Raw genomic sequence first — 25505 nt, forward strand, 5'->3', positions numbered from 1 at the left:
CACTGTGGGCAGTTTATAAATAAACTACTTCAACAGTAGAACTTAGACTAGTTTCAAACAAAGCAGCATATATAGGACACCTTGCTTCACATTCTTTTTTTTTTTTTTTTTTAACATCTTTATTGGGGTATAATTGCTTTACAATGGTGTGTTAGTTTCTGCTTTATAACAAAGTGAATCAATCATACATAAACATATGTTCCCATATATCTTCCCTGTTGCGTCTCCCTCCCTCCCACCCTCCCTATCCCACCCCTCCAGGCTGTCACAAAGCACCGAGACAATATCCCTGTGCCATGCGGCTGCTTCCCACTAGCTATCTACCTTACTACGTTTGTTAGTGTGTATATGTCCATGACTCTCTCTCGCCCTGTCACAGCTCACCCTTCCCCCTCCCCATAACCTCAAGTCCGTTCTCTAGGAGGTCTGCGTCTTTATTCCTGCTTTACCCCTAGGTTCTTCATGACATTTTTTTTCTTAAATTCCATATATATGTGTTAGCAGCCACTATGGAGAACAGTATGGAGGTTCCTTAAAAAACTACAAATAGAACTACCATATGACCCAGCAATCCCACTACTGGGCATATACCCTGAGAAAACCAAAATTCAAAAAGAGTCATGTACCAAAATGTTCATTGCAGCTCTATTTACAATAGCCCGGAGATGGAAACAACCTAAGTGCCCGTCATCGGATGAATGGATAAAGAAGATGTGGCACATATATACAATGGAATATTACTCAGCCATAAAAAGAAACGAAATTGAGCTATTTGTAATGAGGTGGGTAGACCTAGAGTCTGTCATACAGAGTGAAGTAAGCTTCACATTCTTGTTTCAGAATATGAGCTGCCTTCTGCAATGATACTTCTGTCCTACATCAGCCCACACTGGTTATTGCTGCTCTTGCTATAGTACAGAGAGGCTGTCCCCTTTAAAAGGAAGATTTGCCAGTCTTGAAGAGTTATAAAGGACTATTAGAAGCTAACTGGGGTTTTCTCTCTAGTGAGGGATTGAACTAGTATCCTGAAACACAGTTTTGAAGTATTTAATTTTCTGTGGCTCAGACTATTTTTTTGTTTTCTTTTTAATTTAAGAGCATACCCAGTTTGCAGCCAAGTGATGAGGGAGGTATTCTTTAATACAGCCTACTCCTTTAAGGATTGTTTTATAAAATCAGCCATCAGGAGTCCTGAACTTTACCTGCAATCTTGCTCTTCCGTGCCAATGGTCAAGTCATCTTACCTCTCTGGTTCATCTATCAACATTAATCGCTGACTATCTACCCATACATCGAAAAGACAGGTACCAATATCCTTTAACTTTTTTGAGCAAAATAATGTCACATTGTATCTCTCTCTATATATTTTTAAAAGGGAGCTCACTGGGATGAAATATTAGGGTAAATGAATATGTCATGTTGACTCTAGCTGCCAGTGGGAGTAAAATGCAAATCAGCGGCATCAACAAACAGTATTGAATTATCCACAGGCACATATCATTGTTCTGCTTCTTGTTACTCTATCTAAGTTTAACATGTTCTTATGCTTGCCACTTCTAATAAAATACAAATGCAATGACACAAAGAAATATCTGTAAAACTATTAAGCAATTCAGAGCCAGGTAAGTGTATCTGGAAGCTATGATTGTAAAGTTACCCAGATTGACTCAGTGAAATGAGGGAACTAGAATCTGTCTAATTAGGTTATATCTTATTGAAGCTAAAATATAAAGTTTGTGTAGCTTTCTAAAAGTGTGATAATCATCTCTCACTGAGAGTAGAGCTAGAAACCAAGAGAACTAGTCTAATCATTTGTTTATTACACAAATAATTATTTAGCACCTACTATCAGACAGACAGTATATTAGATGCTGGAATAAAAATGCAAACAAGACAAAGTCCCTGTCAAGGTAATTTTTGTGAACGATGTGAGGGTTAATGTTAATTTTTTACATATAGCTATCCAGTTGCACTATCACTATTTGTTGAATAGACTTTCCTTTTCCTGTAAACTGTCTTGTCTTCACCACTGAAAATAAATAGGCCATATATGTGTGGGACTCTATTCCAATGATCTACATGGTACTTCTATCCTTTCACCAGCACCAGTGTCTTCATATCTGTGACTTTATAGAATATATCTTTCAATCAGGTAGTATAATTCCTCCAATGGTTTGTTACATAAAATTGCTTTGGCAATCCTAAATCAATTGCATTTTCATATATATTTTGGAATTAGCTTGTCAATACCTATAATAGTGGTATAATTTTTATTAGGATAGTGTTAAATCTGCAGATTAATTTGGAGAGAATGAATATCTTAGCAATACTGAAGACTTAGAAAAGTCTTCCCATTTATGAACACTGTGTATTTCTCCATTTATTGTACTTAGGTCTTCCATAATTACTTTCTGCACTCTGCAGTTTTCAGGGCACAGTGTTAGATTCATCCTTAAATTTTTCATAATTTTGAATGTGATCATAAAAGAAACTAAAAACTTAACTTCATTTTCTAACAGTCCATTGCTAATAGATAAAAATACAATTGATTCTTATTTATACTGACCTGAATTCACTTATTCCAGTAGCTTTTTTGAAGATTCCTTAGGATTTCCTATGTATACAATCATATTGTCTATGAATAAAGGCAGCTTTATTTCTTTTCAATTTCCAATGATTATGGGCTTCCCTGGTGGCACAGTGGTTAAGAATCCACCTGCCAATGCAGGGGACACGGGCTCAAGCCCTGGTGCAGGAAGATCCCACATGCCATGGAGCAACTAAGCCCGTGAGCCACAACTACTGAGCTTGTACTCTAGAGTCCGTGAGCCACAACTACCGAGCCTGCGTGGTGCAACTACTGAAGCCCGCATGCCTAGAGCCCATGCTCCGCAACAAGAAGCCACCACAATGAGAAGCCTGTGCACCACAACGAAGAGTAGCCCCAGCTCACCACAACTAGAGAAAGCCTGTGCGCAGCAACAAAGACCCAACGCAGCCAAAAATAAATAAAAATTAAAAAGTTTCCAATGATTATGACTTTCTATGGGAAGTTATATTGAAGTGGTGAGTGAACTTCCCTGTCTTGTTCCTGATGTTACATAGAAAGCACTGAGTCTTATATCATTAAATATGTTAGCTGTAAGTTTTCCCCTAGATGTTCTTTATCAGTCTTTATGCTTTTATGAGCAACTGCATGGGTTTTAAATTTTATCACATGCTTTTCCTATATCCACTGAGATAACTGTTTTTTCTTTATGTCGTTAACATGGTGAATTACATTGCTTTTTAAATGTTAAACCAAACTTGCATTGCCACCTGGTCACAATGTAATGTCCTTTTTATATACTGTTGGATTTGAGTTCCTAATTTTTGTTGAGGATTTGGCCTGTGGTTTTGGTTTTTTGTAATGCCTTCACCTGGTTTTTACACTAATGTAAAATTTGCATAATCAACGAAGTTGGGATGTATTCCTATCTCTCCTATTTTCTGAGACTTTATGTTAAGATTGCTTATTGTTTTCTTTAAATGGTTGACAAAATTCACCACTAAAACACTTGGCCCTAGCATTCTTTTGTAAAATGTTTTAAACTATGAATGCAATGTCTTTAATAGACATAGGGCTGTTCAGTTTTCATTTCTTCCTATGTCAAGTATGGGTTTACTTCTAGACTCTCAACTCTATTGAATATATCTAGATATCTATCCTTATGCTAGTACCACACTGTTTTAATTACCATTGCTTTGCAGTAAGTTTTAAAAACAGGAAGTGTGAGTCTGCTTATTTTTTTATTTTTCAAGACCGTTTTTGCTATCCTGGGTCCCTTGCCATCCCATAAGCAATCTCTACAAATAAGACAGGATTCTGACAGGAATTACGTTGAATCTCTAAATCAATTTGGGGAGTGTTGCCATCTTAACAATATAGTCTTCTTATCCATGCACATGGGATGTTTTCCATTTATTTTCTTTAATTTCTTTTAACAATGTTTTATAGTTTTCAAGGTCTATGAAATGTATTCCTAAGTATTTTACTCTTTTTGATGTTATTATAAATGTTGTTTACTTGATTTCATTTTTGGATTGCTCATTGCAAATGTATAGAAATACAACTCATTTCTGCATATTGATTTTGTATTCTGCAACCTTACAAAACTTAGTTTTTAATGAATTTCATAGGATTTCCAAAAATATGATCATGTAGTCTGTGAACAGAGATAGTTTTACTTCTTCTTTTCCAATCTGGAAGCCTTTTATTACATTTTCTTGCCTAATTGCCCTTGCTACAACATACAGCACAATGTTAAGAAGTGGTGAGGGTGGACATCTTTGTCTCATTTGTGATCTTAGGGAGAAAACACCCACCCTTTCATCATCAAGGGTGTTACCTGTGGGCTTTTCAGAGATGCCCTTTTTCAGATTGAGAATATTCCTTTCTATTCCTATTTTGTTGGGTTTTTTGTTTTTAATCATGAAAGGTTGTTGGATATTGTCAAATGCTTTTTCTGCATCTCCTGAGGTGATCGTATGGGTTTGTTCTTTATTTTATACCGTTTATGTTTACTTTTATATTAATGCATATGCGATATGTATATGGATATGATGGTTAACTTTATATGTCAACTTGGCTGGGCCACAGTGCTCAAATAGTTGATTGGACATCCTAGATGTTTCTGTAAGGGTGGTTTTTGAATGAGATTAACATTTAAATTGATGAATTTTGAGGAAAGCAGACTGCCCTCAATAATGTGGGTGGGCCTCACACAATCAGTTGAAGGTCTTACTAGAACAAAGACTGACCTCCCATAAGCAATAAGGAATTCTAGCAGTAGATTACCCTTGGAACCAAACTGCTACCATGGCCCTTCCCTTGTTCTTCAGCCTGATGGCCTTTGTACTTGAACTGCAATATCAGCTCTTCCCTGGGTCTCCAGACTTCCAGGCTATCCTTAAGATTTTGGATTTGTCAGCCTCCATAATCACATAATCACACAGGCTGATTCCTTAAACTAAATCTCTCTATATATGTACACATCCTATTGGTTCTTTTTCTCTGGAGAACTCTAACTAATATAGATTTTGGTACCAGGAGTGGAGTTATATATATAACAAATATCTAAAAATGTGGACATGGCTTTGGAACTGGATAAAAGGTGGAGGTTGAACGAGTTTTGAGACGCATATTAGAAAAAGCCTATATTGCCTTGAGGAGGCCGTTGGAGAAAATATGGATGTTAAAGGTGATTCTGGTGAGGTCTCAGATGGATTCGAAGAACGTGTCTTTAGAAATTGGAAGAAAGTTGATCCTTGTTTTAAAGTGGCAAACAACTTGGCCGAATTGTGTTCTAGTGTTGTGGAAAGTAGAAATTGTAAGTGATGAACCTGGATATTTAATTGAAGAGATTTCTAATACTGAAGGTGTGACCTGGTTTCTCCTCACTGCTTAGGATAAAATGTAAGAGGAGAAAGATCAGTTGAAGGAATTGTTAAGTAGAAAGGAACCAGAACTTGAAGATTTGGAAAACTCTCAGCCTATCCATACTGCTAAAACTGAGAAAGTGTGTCCTGGAGAGAACACTAAAACAGGACATAAAGTGATTGCAGGTGTGACTCATGGATCTAATCAGCCATCTCAGCAGAAGCTAGGAATAGACATGGGATTATATCAGAAGAAACACTGCCAGTCTGAACTAAGGGGGACAGAGACAGGACAAAATGAAGGAAGGCTGTTGGACTTCTGAGATTCTTAAGACGAGACAATAGAGATATCCATCTTGCTGCACAACATGTGTCATCCTTCAAGAAAGAGAAGAACAACCCTAGAGGTGGTTCAGATATCAAGAGGGCTGCCACTATAAAAACAGAATTACCATATGACCCAGCAATCCCACTCCTGGGCATATACCCAGAGAAAACCATAATTCAAAAAGACACATGCACCCCAGTGTTCACTGCAGCACTATTTACAATAGCCAGGTCATGAAAGCAACCTAAATGCCCATTGACAGACGAATGGATAAAGAAGATGTGGTACATATATACAATGGAATATTACTCAGCCATAAAAAGGAATGAACTTGCGTCATTTGTAGAGACGTGGATGGACCTAGAGACTGTCATACAGAGTGAAGTAAGTCAGAAAGAGAAACAAATATTGTATATTAACGCATATGTGTGGAATCTAGAAAAATGGTACAGATGAACTGGTTTGCAGGGCAGAAATAGAGACACAGATGTAGAGAACAAACGTATGGACACCAAGGGGGGAAAAGTGGTGGGGTGGAGGGTGTGGTGTGATGAATTGGGAGATTGGGATTGACATATATACACTAATATGTATAAAACAGATAGCTAATAAGAATCTGTTGTATTAAATAAATAAATTAAATTAAATTAAAAAAAAATAGGGCTGGCACTCCCACTACAGGTCCAGGGGGAGAGGCTGTCTCCTCCTTAGTTTTAGGGGGCCAGGCTCCCACCAAGGGTGAAGTGGTAACACTGCCAACCTAGAGGGCCTGGAAGTGGGGCTGCTTCCTCACTGGGCCTGGAGAATAGAGCACTGAGCCAAAGAGGATGATTCTAGAGCCTTAAAGTCTAATGGATTCTGCCCCGATAGGTTTTGGACTTGACTGGGAACTGTGACCCCCTTTCTTCTTTCTGATTTCTCCCTTTGGAATGGAAATGTCTAACCCTATGTTTGTCCCACCACTGGATTTTGGAAGCAGATAACTTGTCTGGTTTCACAGCTGGAGAGGAATTTTGCCTCAGGATGAATCATACCTTAAGTTTTGCCCACAACTGATTTAGATGAGATTTGGGACTTAGAGTGATGTTGTAATGGGTTAAGACTTTTGTGCTATTGGAATGGGGATGAATGTGTTTTGAACGTGATAAGGATGTATATTTTGGAGTGTTATGACTGAACTGTATCCCCTCCAGATTCATATGCTTAAGCCCTAACTCCCACGTAACTCCCAGTGCCTCCGCATGTGCCTGTCTGGGGATACAGGGCTTTTAATGAGGTAGTTAAGATGAGGGCGTTCGGGTGGGCTCTAATACAACCTGACTGGCGACCTTATAAAAAGGGATCAGGTCATACAGAGATAGACATCAGGGATGTGTGCACACAGAGGAAGGGTCATGTGAGAGCGCAGCGAGGTGGCCACCTTCAAGTCAAGGAGAGAGACTGCAGGAGGAATCAGACTTCTGACACCTTGACCTTAAACTTCTAGTCTCCAAAACTGTGTGAAAACAAATTTTCATTGTTTAAGCTACCTAGCCTAAGGTATTTTGTTATGGCAGCCTTATTAGCAAAATAATAAAGTGTATTCCACTTATTGATTTTCAGGTGTTAAACCAACTTTGCTTGGTCCATGGTAAATAATTCTTTTTATACGTTGCTGGGTTCAGTCTGGGTTTTTCTTAGAATAAACATAACATGAAATATACTATTAGTGACATTTAGTATATTCACAATGTTGTACAATCACTATCACTATTTAGTTCCAGAACACCTTCATCATCCCCAAAGGAAATCCTGTATTCGTTAAGCAGTTACTTTCCATTCCTCACTATCTCCAGGCCCTAGAAACCACTAATCTGCTTTCTGTCTCCATGAATTTGCTGATTCTGGATAATCCATGTCTAAAAAATCATGCAATATGTACCTTTGTATGTGGCTTTTTTCACTTAGCATGTTCATTAACATTGTAGCATGTATCTGCATGCCATTCGTTTTCATGGCTGAAAAATATTCCATTGTATGTATATACCACACACTGTTTATCTATTCATTAGTTGATGGACATTTCAGTTTTTTCCACCTTTTGGCTATTGTGAACAAATCTGTTATGAACGTTCATGTACGAGTTTTTGTTTGAGTATCTGTTTTCAGTTCTTTTGGGTATATACCCAGGAATGCTGGGCAGTATGCTAATTCTATGTTTAACTTCTTAAGCAACCACCAAACTGTTTTCTACAGTGGCTGCACCATTTTACATTCCTACCAGCAAAGTGTGAGAGTTCTGGTTTTTCTGCATCCTTGCCAATATTTGTTATTTTCCATTAAAAAAATTATAGCCATTCTGGTGGCTATAAATGTTAACTTTAATGATAATTAGAACTTTGCTGGGGGACTTCCCTGGTGGTCCAGTGCTCAAGAATCCGCCTTCCAATGCAGGAGACGTGGGTTGGATGCCTGGTTGGGGAACTAAGATCCCACATGCCTCGGGGCAACCAAGTCCGTGTGCCACAACTACTGAGCTCGCGCGCCTCAAGGAGAGAGCCCGTGTGCCACAAACTACAGAGCCCACACGCCCTGGAGCCCGCAGGCCACAACGAGAGAGAGAAAACCCGCACGCCACAACTAGAGAGAAGCCCACGTGCTGCAACTGGAGAGAACCCGAGCAGACCGCGCACCGTAATGAAAAGATCCCGCATGCCTCAACAAAGATCCCGTGAGCTGCAACTAAGACCCGATGCAGCCAAAAAAAATAAGGAAAATAAATAAATAAAATAAATAAATATAAAAAGAAAACTCTACTGTATTTTGAGTTAGTTTATTATGAGACATAGCTCTGTGACTGTGTAAACCTGGAGGATCTTCTTTCTATCAGTATACTCCCATACTTGAAATGAATTCACTGTATTTCTATTTAAGGTTCATCTCAGAGACTATTTTATGACAGTTCCATGATTCCATATTATACAAAAATTCATGATAGTCTTCTGAATGGGTGCCAATACACCTCTTTTATGTGATTCCAAACTCTAGTTTCAGTTCATAGTGGGTCAAATTTTAAACAGGCATAGTATATTTATTTTAGTTTTTACCTTTTACCAGCTGTGAGGAATATGAAAGAAGCTAAGAATTAGTGTTAATATACAGATCAAGAACAATGAGAGAAGTAGTAGATAATGCAGGAATTAATAGTATAATATATAGTATAAGAAGCTGGCATAGAATTATTAAGTAAAATACTTTTGAAAAAAAAAGTACTGTATAGCTGGTCACAGGAAAAAAGTTTAGAATTATACATTCCAAAATATCATGAAAGTGGTAGCGGAACTAAAGCTCACTTCTATTTTTGTAATTTTGCATTTTCTACTATAAATGTTATAAATAAATTTTTCTCTTTCTTTGCACAAAATAGATAGCATGCACTTATTGCTTTTTTCTTTCATAGGTTGACTTAACAATCTGTTTCTAATTTCACAAAATTACTGATGAATATCATATAATAACCTGTAAAAAGGAACATGTGAAGACTGAAGTGAATGATGTATGTTCTAAAAAATTAGACATTCTCTCTCTCTATATACACACACACATACATACACGCATATTAGAAGTATAAAAAATGGTAACTTGAAAAGTTCATTCAATGCTAACTACCTCATGAGATGAAGATGCAATCAGCAAAATTCTCACTGTGGAAACTCTACAGAACTAAGAAACCAGTTTTTCAACAAATAAATTGTAACAAAAAAATATAAAGGTGTAGTGGAAACATACAGATTAAAAAATATGTATCAGGGCTTCCCTGGTGGCGCAATGGTTGAGAGTCCGCCTGCCGATGCAGGGGACACGGGTGTGCCCCGTCCTGGAGGTTCCCACATGCCGCAGAGCGGCTGGGCCCGTGGGCCATGGCTGCTGAGCCTGCGCGTCCGGAGCCTGTGCTCCGCAACGGGAGAGGCCACAACAGTGAGAGGCCCGCGTACCGCAAAAAAAAAAAAAAAAAAAAAAAGTATCAACCAACTGCAATGTGTGGACCTTATTTAAATCCTCATTAAAACAAATTAATTAATAAGACATTACAACATAATGAGACAACTGAAAGTTTGAACTCTGGATATTTGAGGATATTAAGAAATTACTGTTAAATTGTTTCTAAGTGTGTTGATGGATTATAGTTATTTTTTAGAGATATATACTGTAATATTTATAGATGAAATTAAATGGTATATGAGATTTACTTTAAAATAATGCCAGAGAGTGTGTGTATGTGCATGAAGGTGTGGATGGAACCAGGCTGACCAGGAGTTGATAGTTCTGGGGGCAAGTGATGGGAACGTGTGAAATTCATTCTTTCTTCTTTATATATATTCAAAATGGAAAAATTCATTTAAGCTTTCAAAATGCTTTAAACTTTATGTAAATTAGAAAGTATATTTCTTTTGAGTATAAATTTTATTTTTAATGTTTTTAAGAAAAAGTTCCAGAGTCCCAAGGCTCTGTTTCCCTAGGGAATACAGAATCAAAACTGAATGCAAGCAAGTTGCAGGGAAAAGTATGTAGCAAAATTCCATGTATGTGAAACACCAAATTTATGTATTTTATGTGTATACACATGCCTAGGAACAGGTAGAAGAATAAATTTTAAAATGCTAAAAAAAAAACCCAACAACTGGATGCACGTTAGCATTCAAATTTCTGAAACTTTCTCTCAATTCCATAGTGTAACACAGTATGTTCATTACAACTTCTTCATTTTTGCTTTTACTGTTCTAGGCTAGAATGCCCTTCTTCCTCCTCCTCTCTTTCTTTCAGAATCCTGTTTGTTCGTACCTCAATTCCCAAGCATTCCATAAAACTTTGTTTATTTCAGTCTGCAATAATTTCTCCCTTCTGTAACTTTCTATGGCAATGCCAAATTATTTTATTTAACAGCATATAATCTTATATGCTCATTTTGAGTATACTTTTTCTTTCTTTCTACTTAATTATAATTTATTTGAGGGTAATGATTGCACCTAACCCTTTGTTACTCTATTTTCTATAAAAGACTACACAATTCTTTGCATAGAGTAGGCTCTTAATAAATTCATATAGTACTGAAAATGGCTATTTGGTTAATGATTAGTTCTAAATATAGTTAATGTTATGTTAGTGATTGTGCTAGGGCACTGATAAAATAACAATACCACAACATATAAATAAAAATAAATGATTGTGGGGATAAGATTACTTTCAAGCATAGTATTCACCTTTGTTGTCTGATATATGATATAATGCTAGAGCTTAAAGGTTCTTAAAAAAAAATTCAGAGGTAGTCTGTAAATTCAGACACTGACTGCGGTTGTAATTCATATAGTTTGGCTGAACACAGACAAAGACTGTTGAACTCCAAAGCAGGTCAGGTTCTTTTACCATTTTAATATGTCTTTAATGTGGTCTCAGAGGTGTGTTTTATGTGATAAACATATCAAGCATATCCAAATCAGGAAAATAATGCTGAAGTACCAGTTTTGCCTTAGCATTATTTATGAGAGAGGCAGGGGTCGGGGAAGCTGTCTAGCAGATAGAGTAAAAGGCCCAAGTATAAGACGGGTTAAGCAGTATTTAGACTTCTGTTACTGGCCCTGATGTGACCTAGAGCACGTTAGTTCACAGCTCTGTGTTTCAGCTTCCTCATCTGTGAAAAGGGATAATACCTCGCAAGGATGTTGAAAAAGATAATGTTTGTACTGAACTACAAGATACAAGACAGAAAGAATAAGGAACATAGCTTTAAAATTACATCCTTATTATTTTCTGGGGTAGACTTTAAAACAGAAAACATGGTATATTTTGAATGTGTACTCCATGAAAAATATATTTTTCATAGAGTAGAAAAAATTGAAGAATTATTAAATTTCTAATTCTCAATAGATTTCTGAACATTGGAATTTTCCTGTGTGAAAAACAACACCTGAAAATAAACTGGTAATCAAAAAGGGCCAAATCTAAGTTGAAGCACATCACTTTCACTAAATATTTTTCTAAGTGTCCCGTAACAAGAAAAAAATTAACCCTCTAAGGGCTTCCCTGGTGGCGCAGTGGTTGAGAGTCCGCCTGCCGATGCAGGGGACACGGGTTCGTGCCCCGGTCCGGGAAGATCCCACATGCCGTGGAGGGGCTGGGCCTGTCAGCCATGGCCACTGAGACTGCGCGTCCAGAGCCTGTGCTCCGCAACGGGAGAGGCCACAACAGTGAGAGGCTCGCGTACCGCAAAAAAAAAAAAAAAAAAAAAAAAATTAACCCTCTAATTCCAGTAAGAACTTGTTCCCAAAGAAAAATCAAATGATTCTGTATTGCAGTCATGATATTGTATTTTGAGCCAAAAACACTAAAAATATTTGAAATGCATTAATAGAATCTCAAAGAAAAGCGAATGATAGATCAGTATAAACTCAGCATAGGCATTATAACAACAATGGTTCACACTTATTAAATACCTAAGTCTGTACTCTGGTATGGTACAAATCATTTGACACACATTATTTCATTTGATTTTCTCAAAAATAATATGATGCAGATATTAGTACAATTCCAATTTTACAGGTCAGGAAATTGAGGCTTAGAGAGGTAATTACCTATGAAAAGTCACCTCAGCTAGGAAGTCAGAATCTACACCATCTGTCTTACTACAGTGTTAGCTAGGAATTAAAACACTATGTTGTACCAAAAGAATGACTGCAAAACAAAAATTTTACTAATAAAAAGATAAAGACCCAATTAAGTCAGATTTAGAAATAAGTGAAGTTTTCTTTATATAAATTATAACTTAAGTCTGTTTATGTCACCTTTTAATCATGTTACTAATTATAAACCAAAACCAAATAATTATTAAAAATCAAGTCAGAGAATAACACTTGACTTCTTGGTTTCACTTAGTTTTCAGGTGACAGAGTACAATAAGTGGATGAGTGGTTATTTCAATTTTGAATCATATACAACAAAACAAAACAAATAAACAAAGAACAAATGAAACCAAACTAGTTAGAAAACGTATACATCTCAATTATGAGCCAACAGTGTGTCCAACTTTCCAGATCAAAATCTCAATTCTCACATCTTTTCGTATAATTGATGTTTTAGAAAATTTTTATGTTTTACAGTTCATATCAGTTAACCAAGCTTGACAAGACAGCTAAACTTTCTACGGATTAAAGCAAATTAAAATATTTATCAGCTCAGTAATGTCTAATAAAACTAAACTAAAAAAATACCTAGGCTTTTAAATTTCTTCATTGTTTCATGAAATAACAGAATATTGTTATTTCTGATCTAATCTGAACCAGTTATTTGGGGGAAAAAACTGGAACTATAATAGTAGAGTACTGACAATCACAAAACCCTTAAAAAACCCAACAGGAACAAGATATACTGCATAACAACATTTAAAACTTAACTAAAGAAAATAGTAAATTAAATCCTAATAAATTCTGAAGTTTCATAAATACCTGAGGTCTGAAATAGCAAGGGGAAAAAATATTTTAATATTGACCTGAGTTCATAAAACACATTTTTGTTTGTAAATACAAGAAAAACATTCAATTAAGTCTTTTTTGACCTTTGCAAACTTTTGGAACATCACCTTAAACTTCAAAGAACAACTACTTCATGATTTAAAGAGTGAAGACTCTAACTACTTCACTGATAATTGAGACTGGAATATTTACACATTTAAATGCTCAACTGCAGGTAAACATTTGTCCTTTTGGGAGAGGCCCAGGTGGAAGGGCCCCATGGCAAAAAGACAATGTTAAGTCCCGGATATCTGACCGTACTGCCAGTGCCCAGTCTTAAAAATACTGCTGGATCATCATTATCATCCTCAGTCAATATTTACTAAGATCTTTATGACAGCAGTTGCATTAGAAAGTTTATAAAAATCAAGAGTAGCTCAAAGATCTCAGTTTATTGTATCTTGGTCTGTAAGTTAACTTTGATATTTATTTTTTTTTGCAATTAATGAATCAATGTTTCTGAACAAAGGTCTTTATTATTAGCTATTATTTCCATTTATTTTAAATATTTTAAACTAGTTTAGATTCAATAAAACTTTAATACATTTAATAATGTATATATGCAGAAAGAGAAAACATTTATAATGCAAACATGCTAAATAAATCTAATTGTACTGATTGAAGTCTCTTGAAATATGAAGGAATTTTCTCCTTTCATTGTCATTTCTGGCCATAACTAATGTTCATAGGATTGAAGTTTTGGTTCTTTTTTCATACTATGTCATAATATTGACATTCAGTCCAGCAGTAGGGATTAAAGTTTTTAAAAAGGCACCCTTTTCCTCACTAACCTGTCATGGGCCCCCACTTCTACCAAGTGGCAGAAGAATGTTATGATTAACACTTCTTTTAAAGTTTCTAATATTTTTCTTAACATTTTATTTTTTAAAGTGCTTGAATTTCTGAAATGTAAAGTACTTTAAAAAGTAGTTTAAAATATTTGGCAAACTTAAAACATAAAATGAGGTTATCATTTATAGGCATCTATTTCATAAGGTAAGTGAATCTACTTTGGATTATCATTGCCTTATACATCTGATTGTGTTGTAAAGCACAACACTAATAAAATATATTAAAGAGATGAACTTCACTGATATAAATATATTATACACGCACATATGTAGACATTACAGACCTATTTTTCATAGAAGCTTATTTTCTTCTAGGCGTGAAATTTAATTTGTGCAGGTTATTATGAATAAAGGCATTAAAACTTGCAAACTCATTTTTATATAAAAGTAATATATACATATAAAAAATTCAAACACTTGATTAGGTTATGAACGCAAGTTAAAATTTCCTCTCCTCTCATTCACCACACATATAATAAACCTAACTTCTAGACATAGTTCCACTTCTCAGAACACCTGCTGTTGAGTTTCTGATGTATCAGAAAAAATTTTATTGACCATTAAGGATGCATCAAGCACGGATTCAGGTATAAGATGCAACGGTAAATAAACAAAATCCTGGTCCTTGCAGAATTTAATTTCTCGAGGACAATCCACAAATATAGTATAGTGTCATGTAGGCTTATTTCCATTATTAATGAATTATTAATTTCCATTATTAAGAAAAATAAAGGAGAGTAACAAATTGATGCAGTGAGGAGGTAGGTTATTTTAGACAGTGTGGTCAGGGACATTTAAGCAGAAAGTGGAGCAAAGTGAGAAGCTGACTTGTGACACCGGGGTGGGGGTGGGAGGTAGATCACTCCAAGCAGAGAAAAAAATGTCAAAGTCCTGTGATGGGAGCATTCTTAGAATGTTTGAGATAATAAGGGAGCTGGTGTGGCTGGAGTGAAGCAAGAGTAGACACATACATGTTAAGAAATGAGGTTAGAGAGGTAGCCAGGGGCCAGTGCATAGTTATATGTATACAAAGACTTCTTTTATAATTAAATAAGAACATAAGAACACAACACACATCAGGGGGTCACAAATGTAAATGCCTATATGATTAAGGCAGTTGATGTTAAATGCGTGAAGTAGGCAGGATGGAAAATGTGGTAAAATGGTAAATGCATGCCCCTTTTAGAGAAGGTAGCTTCTACGAAGCCTCAGCTAATTGCTGAAATACACAGGTGTGATGGTTAATTTCATTTTATGTGTCAACATGGCTAGGCTGTGGTGTCTGCATGTTTGTTCAAACACCAGTCTAGATGTGGCTGCAAATGTATTTTTTAGATGTGATTAATATTTAGATCAGTACGCTTTGAGGAAAGCAGATTACTGTCCATAATATGGATGGGACTCATCCAATCAGCTGAAGGCTTTAAGAGAAAGACTGAGATTTCCCGAGGAAGAAGGAATTCTGCATCTTGGAACTCACAACTTCAACATCAGCTCTTTCCTGGTTCTCCAGCCTGCTGGCTTGTCGTGCAGATTTTAGACTGACCAGCCCTCACAAATGCATGAGCCAATTCCTTAAACTAAATCTCTCTCCCTGTATATACACAGTGTATTGGTTCTGTTTCTCTGGAGAACCCTAACACACATGCCATGCTAAGGGTCCCCACAGTGGGCAGATCTTCCAGTGTTGTTTTTTTCACTATAAGAAACAATATTGCAAATGAACATGGGATAATGATACTGTTTCCTAAGCTTTTTTTTAATCCTAAATTTCAAGAAAGGTAAAATCCAAACAAATGTTTCTGATAATGATTTTCAAATCTGAACATTGTTGGCCTGAAAAGAAAAAAAGAAACTTTGTTGGCAGATGATACTTTCTTTATCATATGGAGACCTCATCTTGCCCCACACCCCTGCAACTGACTAACTGAAATGGTGAAGTACGTCCATGTTATCTCCAATCATTTACTCATCATTGTTCTTATTACGTGTATTACACAGACTACCATTCTGCAGAAGAAACTTTTAATCTGAAGAAACTTTCAATCTAGTGTTAAATTTGATTATTTATTTATAATCAAATAAATTTGATTATTTATTTGATTAATATTTGTTTGGCAAATATTTAATGAAGGCCTATTATATATAAAGAACAGAAGCCCTAGCAGGGAAATTAAGAGAAATATTCATACAACTATTACATAGGTAAGCATGAGGTATGTATTGTGAGAGAGCACTGTGAATAATTATGGTAGTTAATTTTAGGTAGAATGAGATCACTTCTGTTTGAGAAGATCAAAAAAAGATTACCATAATAGTACTTAAATTGTGTTCTAAAGGCTCAATAAGAATCTGATAGGTTAGAGATGGAGTATTCCAGGGGGAATAAGGTGACTAAAAGAAAGCACTGAAGTGGGAAATTTGGTGGGGGGGTGTGTGTCTAGGAAAGAGCGAACAGTTCATTTTGAGAGTGCAAGTAATAGTTGATTTAGTATAACGAATATTTGTTGAGTGCCTACTATGTGTAAGGCAGTGTACTAGCATCATTGACACAAATATGAATGAAACCAGAAGGTAAAAAGATGATTAGTGGAATACTAAATCAGAAAAAGAGGTGGCAAAACAACAACAAAAAAGAGTTGGTGGCAATATCTAGGGTTCATGAGTGTTAGGTTAAAGAGTTTGGAATTTACTGTATAGGTAAAGTGGTATTACTAAATACTGTTGATGGCTGATTGAGAGGTTGAAAATAACGTTTCAGGCATCTTAAGAGGAGTAAAGAATGGAGACAAGTAGATGAAGTAGCTAGAAAAGCCTGGGCATGAAAATATACAAGTCTGGTCTAAGGCAGGAACTTTGCAAAGGAGACATTGCAAGGAAAAATCTAGCAAAATTTGGTTACTAATTAAATTTGTAAAAAGGGACAAGTCAAAGATTACCTATGTAGAAGGCAACAGGCATCTGTGGAACTATAATAATAGTGCCAAGAACAAGGGAAACACTTTACTTTTTTGTTTAACAAATATAAAACTAAATTTTTCTCAAGCTGATAAAAATAATGTTAATAGATGGCAAACTCCAGGATCTATAATTGGCAAGCCCATTCTAACTTTGGACCTTTTGCTAACCACAATGATTAAATGGCAAAATATATTGTTCAATGTTTTTTTTTTTTAAATATTTGTGAAGGTATTAAACACATAACCTGAGACACTTTATTAATTAATTAATTTATTTTTGCTGTGTTGGGTCTTCGTTTCTGTGCGAGGGCTTTCTCTAGTTGTGGCAAGCGGGAGCCACTCTTCATCGCGGTGCGCGGACCTCTCAATATCGCAGCCTCTCTTGTTGCGGAGCACAGGCTCCAGATGCGCAGGCTCAGTGCTTGTGGCTCACGGGCCTAGCCGCTCCACGGCATGCGGGATCCTCCCAGACCAGGGCTAGAACCCGTGTCCCCTGCATTAGCAGGCAGGCTCTCAACCACTAGCGCCACCAGGGAAGCCCCCTGTTAAATGTTTTTAAAAGAGAAAGCTGGGCCATTTTATAGAATAAAAAAGAGCACCTGAGAGCTATACACGTTGAATTTTAGTCTTATTCTTATAACTTATTGTTAAAATAAGGCACAGAAAATAGTGAAACTCAGTAATGCAAAAAAAAATGTCCGTCTGGATACAAAGTCATAAAGACATAAAATATTTTGTTAGAAATAGCCTCTGTAGTAATTTAATTGTTGTCTTATATGTCAATAAAGCAAAAACTTTTAGAGTATTTTGATCAATGATACTATTAATATATTTCCTTTGCATAGTACTTTACAGTTTTCAAAAAGCATTCAACTAAATCACCTCCCTGATTTTCATAATAAGCAGCTCAGACATTATTTGTTCATAGGTGAAGTAACTAACATACAGGTGCAACTCATTGGTATAAGAAGATAGTTCTTGATCCTAAACATCACTAAACAAAAAATTAATCTGCCTCATATAAAAGGGCTATAAATTTCACAGAATGTTAGAAGCAGAGAAAGCCTCAAGTCCAAGTTAAAGAAATTGAAACCTAGAAAGCTCGCAGCTTGCCTACATTAAAAAAAATTTGATCAATGGGAAAGATGAAAGAATTCAGGTACTCTTTTGTTCTTTTTATTACTGCTTTGGCAGTATGGTACCTTGACACAGCTCCATGATAGTTAGTCCTTATAGAAAATATATATATGACAAAATGTTTATGTCTTTGGGCAGTCCAGTTAGCACAACTGATTAGAACATAGAACTAAGAGGTCAGGATCGAGTGTTCAACCCCTCTTGATGAGGGATTTGCATTGAGAAAAATGTTGCTTCATGGCTAGAGTTTGCATGCTATCATCACTGCTGATTGTCTAATTGATGTGTAGTTCTGACTAAAAGAACACATAGTTGAATGAAAAACTATCACCATCACACACACAAAAACAAACCCAACCAGTTCCTAGTGGCAGTCAGTAATATTTCTGATTGCTAAGGATAACATACATACAGACCAAAAAATGGACAAAAGAAGTAAAAAACACCCACACTAAATAAAATTTATAAGAAGAATGTAGAAAATAAGCACTTCACCCTCTTTTTGAGTATATTTTACATGGCTTCTATCTTTATGGCTTCTGTGACTTTGAAATGTAGTATACCATGAACCCAGTAAGTAGGATTTATTTTTAGTCCTGTATTCACTATGTCAAACACTTAACTATTCTATTTAATTATTTTAAAAAATACCATTACAATTATAGGAAACATATCACCTTAAAATATGAAGCACACTATTCAATATTTTTGGTCTAGAATGCAAAATTTACCACGTTCTGAAAGGCATCACAACTTCTCACTTGGAATTACACAAAACATAAAAAAAATTTAAAACATAATCTGCTACTATTACAAGTATATTAAATCCTAGTCTACTGGCACTAAACAACAGGATAATTCTTATCTACACAGTTGAATTTATACTTTCTTTAAGCAAAAGGAAATATAAGGAAGCACTATAAAATCAGCAAACATTGAAACTTAGGCTTTCTCTTGATTAGAAAAGAGTTTGTTATTATTATGCCTCCTGAGCTTAGGAATGCAGCACTACAGGTTTAAAGAACAGGAAAAGATCATTACTAAATACAAATCTAACTCTTAAAAGTTTAAGATTCTTCCCTCATGAAACTGTTTAGACTAATGAAGCTGTTGCAAATGAACTGAGCATTCGGCACAAAGGAGGTACTAAGACTGTACTAATAGCACTTTAGTAATATGTAAAATTTATTTTAAAGCTTCACATTGTTATTCCTCTCCTGCTATCCTTTCTGCTTTAATGTGAAACAGCCATCAGTTATAATGGTAAGTTTGGTATCCCTACCCATTCACCTCACTTGCCTCTGTCTCTAAGTGTGCCAAAGGACACAAAAGGCCAACATTTCCTTTTCTTAGTATTCAAAGTCTTCTAAAACTCAAAGGAAACAAACAGAATAGAGAAACCTCGTAATATCAACACATACTTCCATATTCCTTATTTCCATTCAGGGAAATGGAATGCTTATAATAACAGTAGCTCTTAGCATAACCCAGCAAAAGAAAATGATTTTTGGAAAAAAATTTAAAAAGAATAAGGTCAGTATCACCAATTGGTAGAAGTAAAGGCAAGGTAGAAAAAATGTCATCAGCATATTTTAATCTGCTCCTAACACTAATAACTGATCACACATCCTCTTCTGCTTTGGCTGCTGGAAAGTCTGAGAGCCAGACTTATTCTCGAGGCTTATTCTTTCCCTGTTTCATGGTATACATGCAAGCTGACTTACTCCTGGCTCTAGCTTACTGTCCTATTCCTAGATTTTTCTCAGTGTATTTTTTCTTAATCATTGATGAATAACTTTCTTTGACATGACAAAATACATGTATGTATGTATGTATATATATTTGCATGTAAAACTGATTTGCATAACTGAAAGTGTATTTTTTCTTAAACTTTATTTAAAAAATCCATTATCTATGATGACATACATACAAACATGCAAACACACATGAAAATTACGGAATTAGTCTTGGTTTTCTTCACAATAAATATGGAACTTTTCCCTTGTCCTCTATAACAGAGGAAACTTTGAAGAAAAAATGGTAATATCTCTATGAATTTGTTGTGTTTCACGTATGGATTTGTAATCACCATCTATTCAGGTGTGTAAGAAATATTGTTTACTTTCACTTAAAGCAGAATCTGAGATTCCAGGAAATTTAAACTTTGTTGTTTTGGGTAATTGCCTCTTCCTTCCTAGGATTCTACATCCCAGGGATCTTACTCCTGTTCCATTTAAAATAAATTTCTGTATATCCTCACAGTATGTTCTCTATACCTTAAAAAAAGGGAACTATTAATTGTGAGCTTAAATTTATTAACATTCACAGCTATTCTTATCTCCTTCGCTCCTGTCTATAAGCACAAGGTGATCATCTTCCTGTTCAAGGCAAACCCTTCTGCAGATTCTCAATTCCATCTCTTTCTAAATTTGGGGGAATTCTGTTCTCTCTGTTGGCTCCTTCCTATGTGCCATGAACATGCTCAAGTGTCTGCCATTTTTCAAAATCAAAAATCAAAATCCTTAACCCACATTCCTTTCTTCTCAACTATCATTAACATCTTTCTTATTCAAGTTTATTCAAGGATCACTTTATAGTCCAAATTTCTATGCTTCTTTCCCTCAAATCACTCTTGAACTTACAAAAAACTGGCTTCTACACTTAATACTCTATTAAAACTACTCTTGTAGAGGTCACTAATGACCACCTAATTTCAAACAAAATGGATACTTTTTGCCCTCATCTTACTTAACCATTCAGAAACATCTGACTTTTTAAAAAAAAATCTCCATCCTTGGCTTCAGTGATATCACAGTTTTTGATTCTACTCTTACCTCACTGACTTCTTGTCGTAAAAATAAGTTTATCTTAACATTAGTTGAGCACTAACAACAAGCCAAATACTGTGTTAAGAGCTGTACATACTTAAAATAACTCTGTAAGATACGTACTATAATTCTCATTTTACAAAAAAAAATGGTCTTGGAGAGGTTCATTTATATAAGGTCATGCAAGGGAGGGCTGTCAACTGCAAATCCCTGTAGCTTAACGACATCATTAGCAGATTTTTTTAAAAAAAAGTAGCAGTGAGAGGGGTCCTTGTGAAGCTTATCTTTGAGCCAATAATTGTTAACTCTTTATTTAGAAGCGGTTATTTAGCTCTGTTAGATTCATGTAGATTAAAAAAAGTCTTTGAAAGATAACTGTTTAAGCTTCATAATTTTCAAAAATCTTTCAATAATCTTCTGCAATTCAGCAAAGAGAAGGAGCATCAAGAACCGGTATCAAGGTTTGTTTTTCAGTAAGTAATGTCAATTTTTGCAAGGTTATCACATTGCTCTCAGCATTCTCAGACGCTGTCACTTTAACAACAGAGCACCTGCTGTCCTATCTCACAAGGATGGCAGGAGAGTTTTCCATAAAAACTCTTCCTATCAATGGGGTGAAACTACTACATACCATATTGCAATATCCAAGGTCTGGGCACAAATCACACATTATTCATAAGTCTTAATAAAGGGTTTAATAAATGCTTCTATTATTCTACCAAGAAGCAACCCTAATTTAATGCAGCTAACTGAAGTGTGAGTGTAAAATGGCAGCCTTCAAACTTGGCTGCACATGGGAATTTCTAAGGAGCTTGAAACACACTGATAGCTGTCTTATCCCAAGAGATTCTGAAGTAATTGGCCTGGGATGGGATGGGGATCAGGATTTTTAGAGGCTCCTCAAGTGATTCTAATGCAGTTACAGTTGAGAATTCACTGGTGTAAAATACAGATGAAAGACTGTTACATTTACCCTCTTAAAAAAAAAAAAAAAAAGGATGGGACGTCTTCAACCGCTATCAGGGTTCTGCTTGCCTACGTGCCTACTGATTCTAACTGCAAGCAAATGATTCCCCACAGGCAGTCATCCAACAAACATCCTTGGTATTTGATAACCGTATTAGTTTCCTAGGGCTGCTGTGACAAAGTACCCAAACTAGGGGGCTTAAAACAACAGAAATTGGGCTTCCCTGGTGGCGCAGTGGTTGAGAGTCCACCTGCCGATGCAGGGGACACAGGTTCGTGCCCCGGTCCGGGAAGATCCCACATGCCACGGAGCGGCTGGGCCCGTGAGCCATGGCTGCTGAGCCTGTGCGTCCGGAGCCTGTGCTCCACAACGGGAGAGGCCACAACAGTGAGAGGCCCGCGTACCGCAAAAAAAAAAAAAAAAAGAAAACAAAAACAACTGAAATTTATTGTCTCACAGTTCTGGAGGCTACAAGTCCAAAATAAAGGTTTCTGCTAGGTTGTGTCCTCTTTGACAGCTGTAAGGGAGAATCCTTCCATGCCTCTTCTAGCTTTTGGTGTTTGCTGACAATCCTTGGTATTCATGTGCTTGTAGATGCATCATTCCAGCCACAAGGCTGTCTTTGCCCTGGGTCTTCATATAGTCTTCCCTCTATGCTTGTGGCTCTGTGCCCAAATATCTACTTTCTATAAAAACTTCAGTCATGCTGGGTTAAAGCCCATGCTAATGACCTCATTTTAACTTGATTAGCTCTGTAAAGACCCTATTTCCAAATAAGATCACATTCTGAGGTACTAGGGGTTAAGATTTCAATATATTTTTTTGAAGGACACAATTCAACCCGTAACAATAACCAATTACTGTATATGCCAATAACATTGCTCCAAAACATGGGTTCTTCACATGAGGGTGGGAAAAAATTTTCATCTTTATTTTTCACTCTCATGTAAATACAGTATTTCCTACAATTATGAACACAGGCAACAAACTATACTAGTATTATTAGTGGCTCTTGAGAGTTTACGCCATAGAAACCACTGGTATTTTCATGTCACATTTCAGTGTTTGCAGTTATCCTCAAAATACCATTTACAGTCATTACTACTTTGAAATTACAGTTTTTTAATAGGCTTGCTGTTAGATCTAGTTATTTAATTATTAATATATTAATAATGGCACATGTATTTTATTTCAGTAAAACTGATTTTGATTTAATTACATTTTATGCACTTATATTTTAAGATGGGGACTAAATTTTAAAAAAATCTTTCAATAACCTACAGCCCCAGTTAGTGAATTCTTACATTTCAGATGAGGTTTTTAAAATCTTTGTGAGTATTAAAGAATATGCAGGGCATCGTACATCACTTTTCAAACCTTTTTTTTTTTTAAACTATGATCCACTGTGAGAATATATATTTTAAATATAGCCCAAGACACAATCTTATTTCTCTCTCACACAACACAAAACTGAAACAAAAATATCACAAAACAATATTTACCCTTTCTGCACTCTGACATTTTCTATTCTATTTCTTTTCATTTAAAAATGCCAGTGTGACCTACTGAATTAATTTCACAACTATTCTTGGAGCATAAATTAAATAAGTCTTAAAAATCCTTTAGTGGCCTTCCTTTAGAAACTTCTCATACTATGATAGGTGAAAGGCTATTATTAAGTGCTTTTCATGTACTATTTAAAAAATGTATGCCATCACTTTAGAGGTGCCATTTAGATGAGCAAATTGCTCAAGAGCTAAGCAGCTTCCATTTAGACAACTAGCTAAGAGTTATGTAAATTTTATAATTCCCATTTTATAATGGGAGTCTAAACTTATACTTTACCAAATACAGGAAGGAAAAAAGGTACAAGAATTAATATTTTAGGCCTGAATCATTCTGAAACTACAAAAATGTCTTAAGTGAATAATGTTTAATTTCATTGAGGTATTTCCTCATTCACCACTATAAAATTAGGTAGAAACATTTCCCAAACTAACATTTATTTATGCCTAGGATAAAAAGAATTTTACCTGTAGTAAACTCGAAGTGTCTGGATTTCTTCTTCCAGTTTTTTGTATTGTTGAACTGCAGTTTCTCTGGCTTGTTGCATAGCTAACAACTTTGCCTGCAATTAATATTTTAAGAAACTTAATATTAGTTTGATACATTAAAATACAGTGCTATAGTATGAATAGAAGTCTTTAATTTCTGGGAGTTTAAAACCTATCATATTTTTAGTACTGGTTCATAATTTCCCACAAAATAATCCAATTATATTAATAACAGAAATACTAAAGACATGAACATATTAAATTTATCAACTTTGCTCATTACTAAACTTCAACCTTATTCATCTGTATCATCAGATATATGCCTTTCTGCAATGTTTAACTTTATACACGGAATTCAGAAAGTGGAACGTGGGTTCAGAGCATTATCTAGAGATAAGCGCAGTGGGTGTTTCACATATAAATTTTATGTGGCTCCACTGCCTGATTGCTAGATTTTCTTTTAACTTTATTAATAGAAACTCAGAAAATTCTAAATATGTTAAGCCATCTTTGATATTTAACATGAAAAAAAATACACAAGACTACAACCTGATTCTTACAGATATGATTTAACCTCTTCAATTCCTTTTCTGCAGAAAAAAAAAAAATCTCTAAAGGGAGAATGGCAGCAATCTTGAATGTTAGAAATATTTTATTCAAGGGATGTTATTGTTCATCTCTGCCTATAATATTCCAATTTTAAAGAGTCTTAATCAGTTTTTCAATAGGGTTCAAACTAGTAATTTTAAAAGAATTGCTACCTTCCAACCATCATTCCCACTGAATTTCAGGCATAGCCAAAAAGAGTTATCAACCCAACTTTTAAAGTATGGTACTGGTAAGTCAGATTTCAGTTTTGTTTATTCAAAGTTTAATTTCCATGAAAAGGCTATCTTTCACTTTAAATGGTGTTTGATAGATAACACAAAGCAAATTGGTATCACATACCTCACAAACTACACTAATTGTAATAATTAAAAAGTAATCAAAAGTTGGGGGCAGAAATTCACTAATTTTGCTGAAATCATATGACTTCACTGAAATTATTTTCTTGCATAAGAATGAAGTCACAAGACAAATTGTGAAATCTGCACATAGGAAAATTAATGAGTGTAATATAAATGAACATTAGACAATGCCACTTTTCTATTTTAATAATGCAGAATTATAAAAGCATGCAGCAGTTTAGATCTTTGTATATAAAATTAGGCACTAAATTAATTAATTAGTTCTCTATCTGGGCTAGCAAATTTTAACAAAAAGTTACTTTTTAATTAAATTTAAGATGCTTGTATGCTTGCTTCAACATGTCACATTCTAGAATTATAGATGAAACAGTCTCAAAAATTATTAAAAAAGCATGTAAAGCTGGTTCTTGATGCCAATAATTAACAGCTTTGCCAGTTTTCAGTATACTA

At 35.4% G+C, this 25505-nt stretch overlaps 1 protein-coding gene across 3 annotated transcripts in view; it reads right to left on the minus strand.

Annotated features, from left to right (window-relative positions):
* Window positions 1-25505, minus strand: part of MIPOL1 (mirror-image polydactyly 1) — a 305508-nt gene that overhangs the window by 76022 nt on the left and 203981 nt on the right. For all 3 annotated transcript variants that reach the window (XM_082681379.1, XM_082681377.1, XM_082681378.1), the window contains one exon: window positions 24067-24161. In XM_082681379.1, coding sequence (XP_082537505.1) covers window positions 24067-24161 — 95 coding nt within the window. The remainder of the gene's footprint in view (window positions 1-24066; window positions 24162-25505) is intronic.

Source organism: Grampus griseus (assembly GCF_964374135.1).
Source record: "Grampus griseus genome assembly, chromosome: 2".
Classification (NCBI taxonomy): domain Eukaryota; kingdom Metazoa; phylum Chordata; class Mammalia; order Artiodactyla; family Delphinidae; genus Grampus; species Grampus griseus.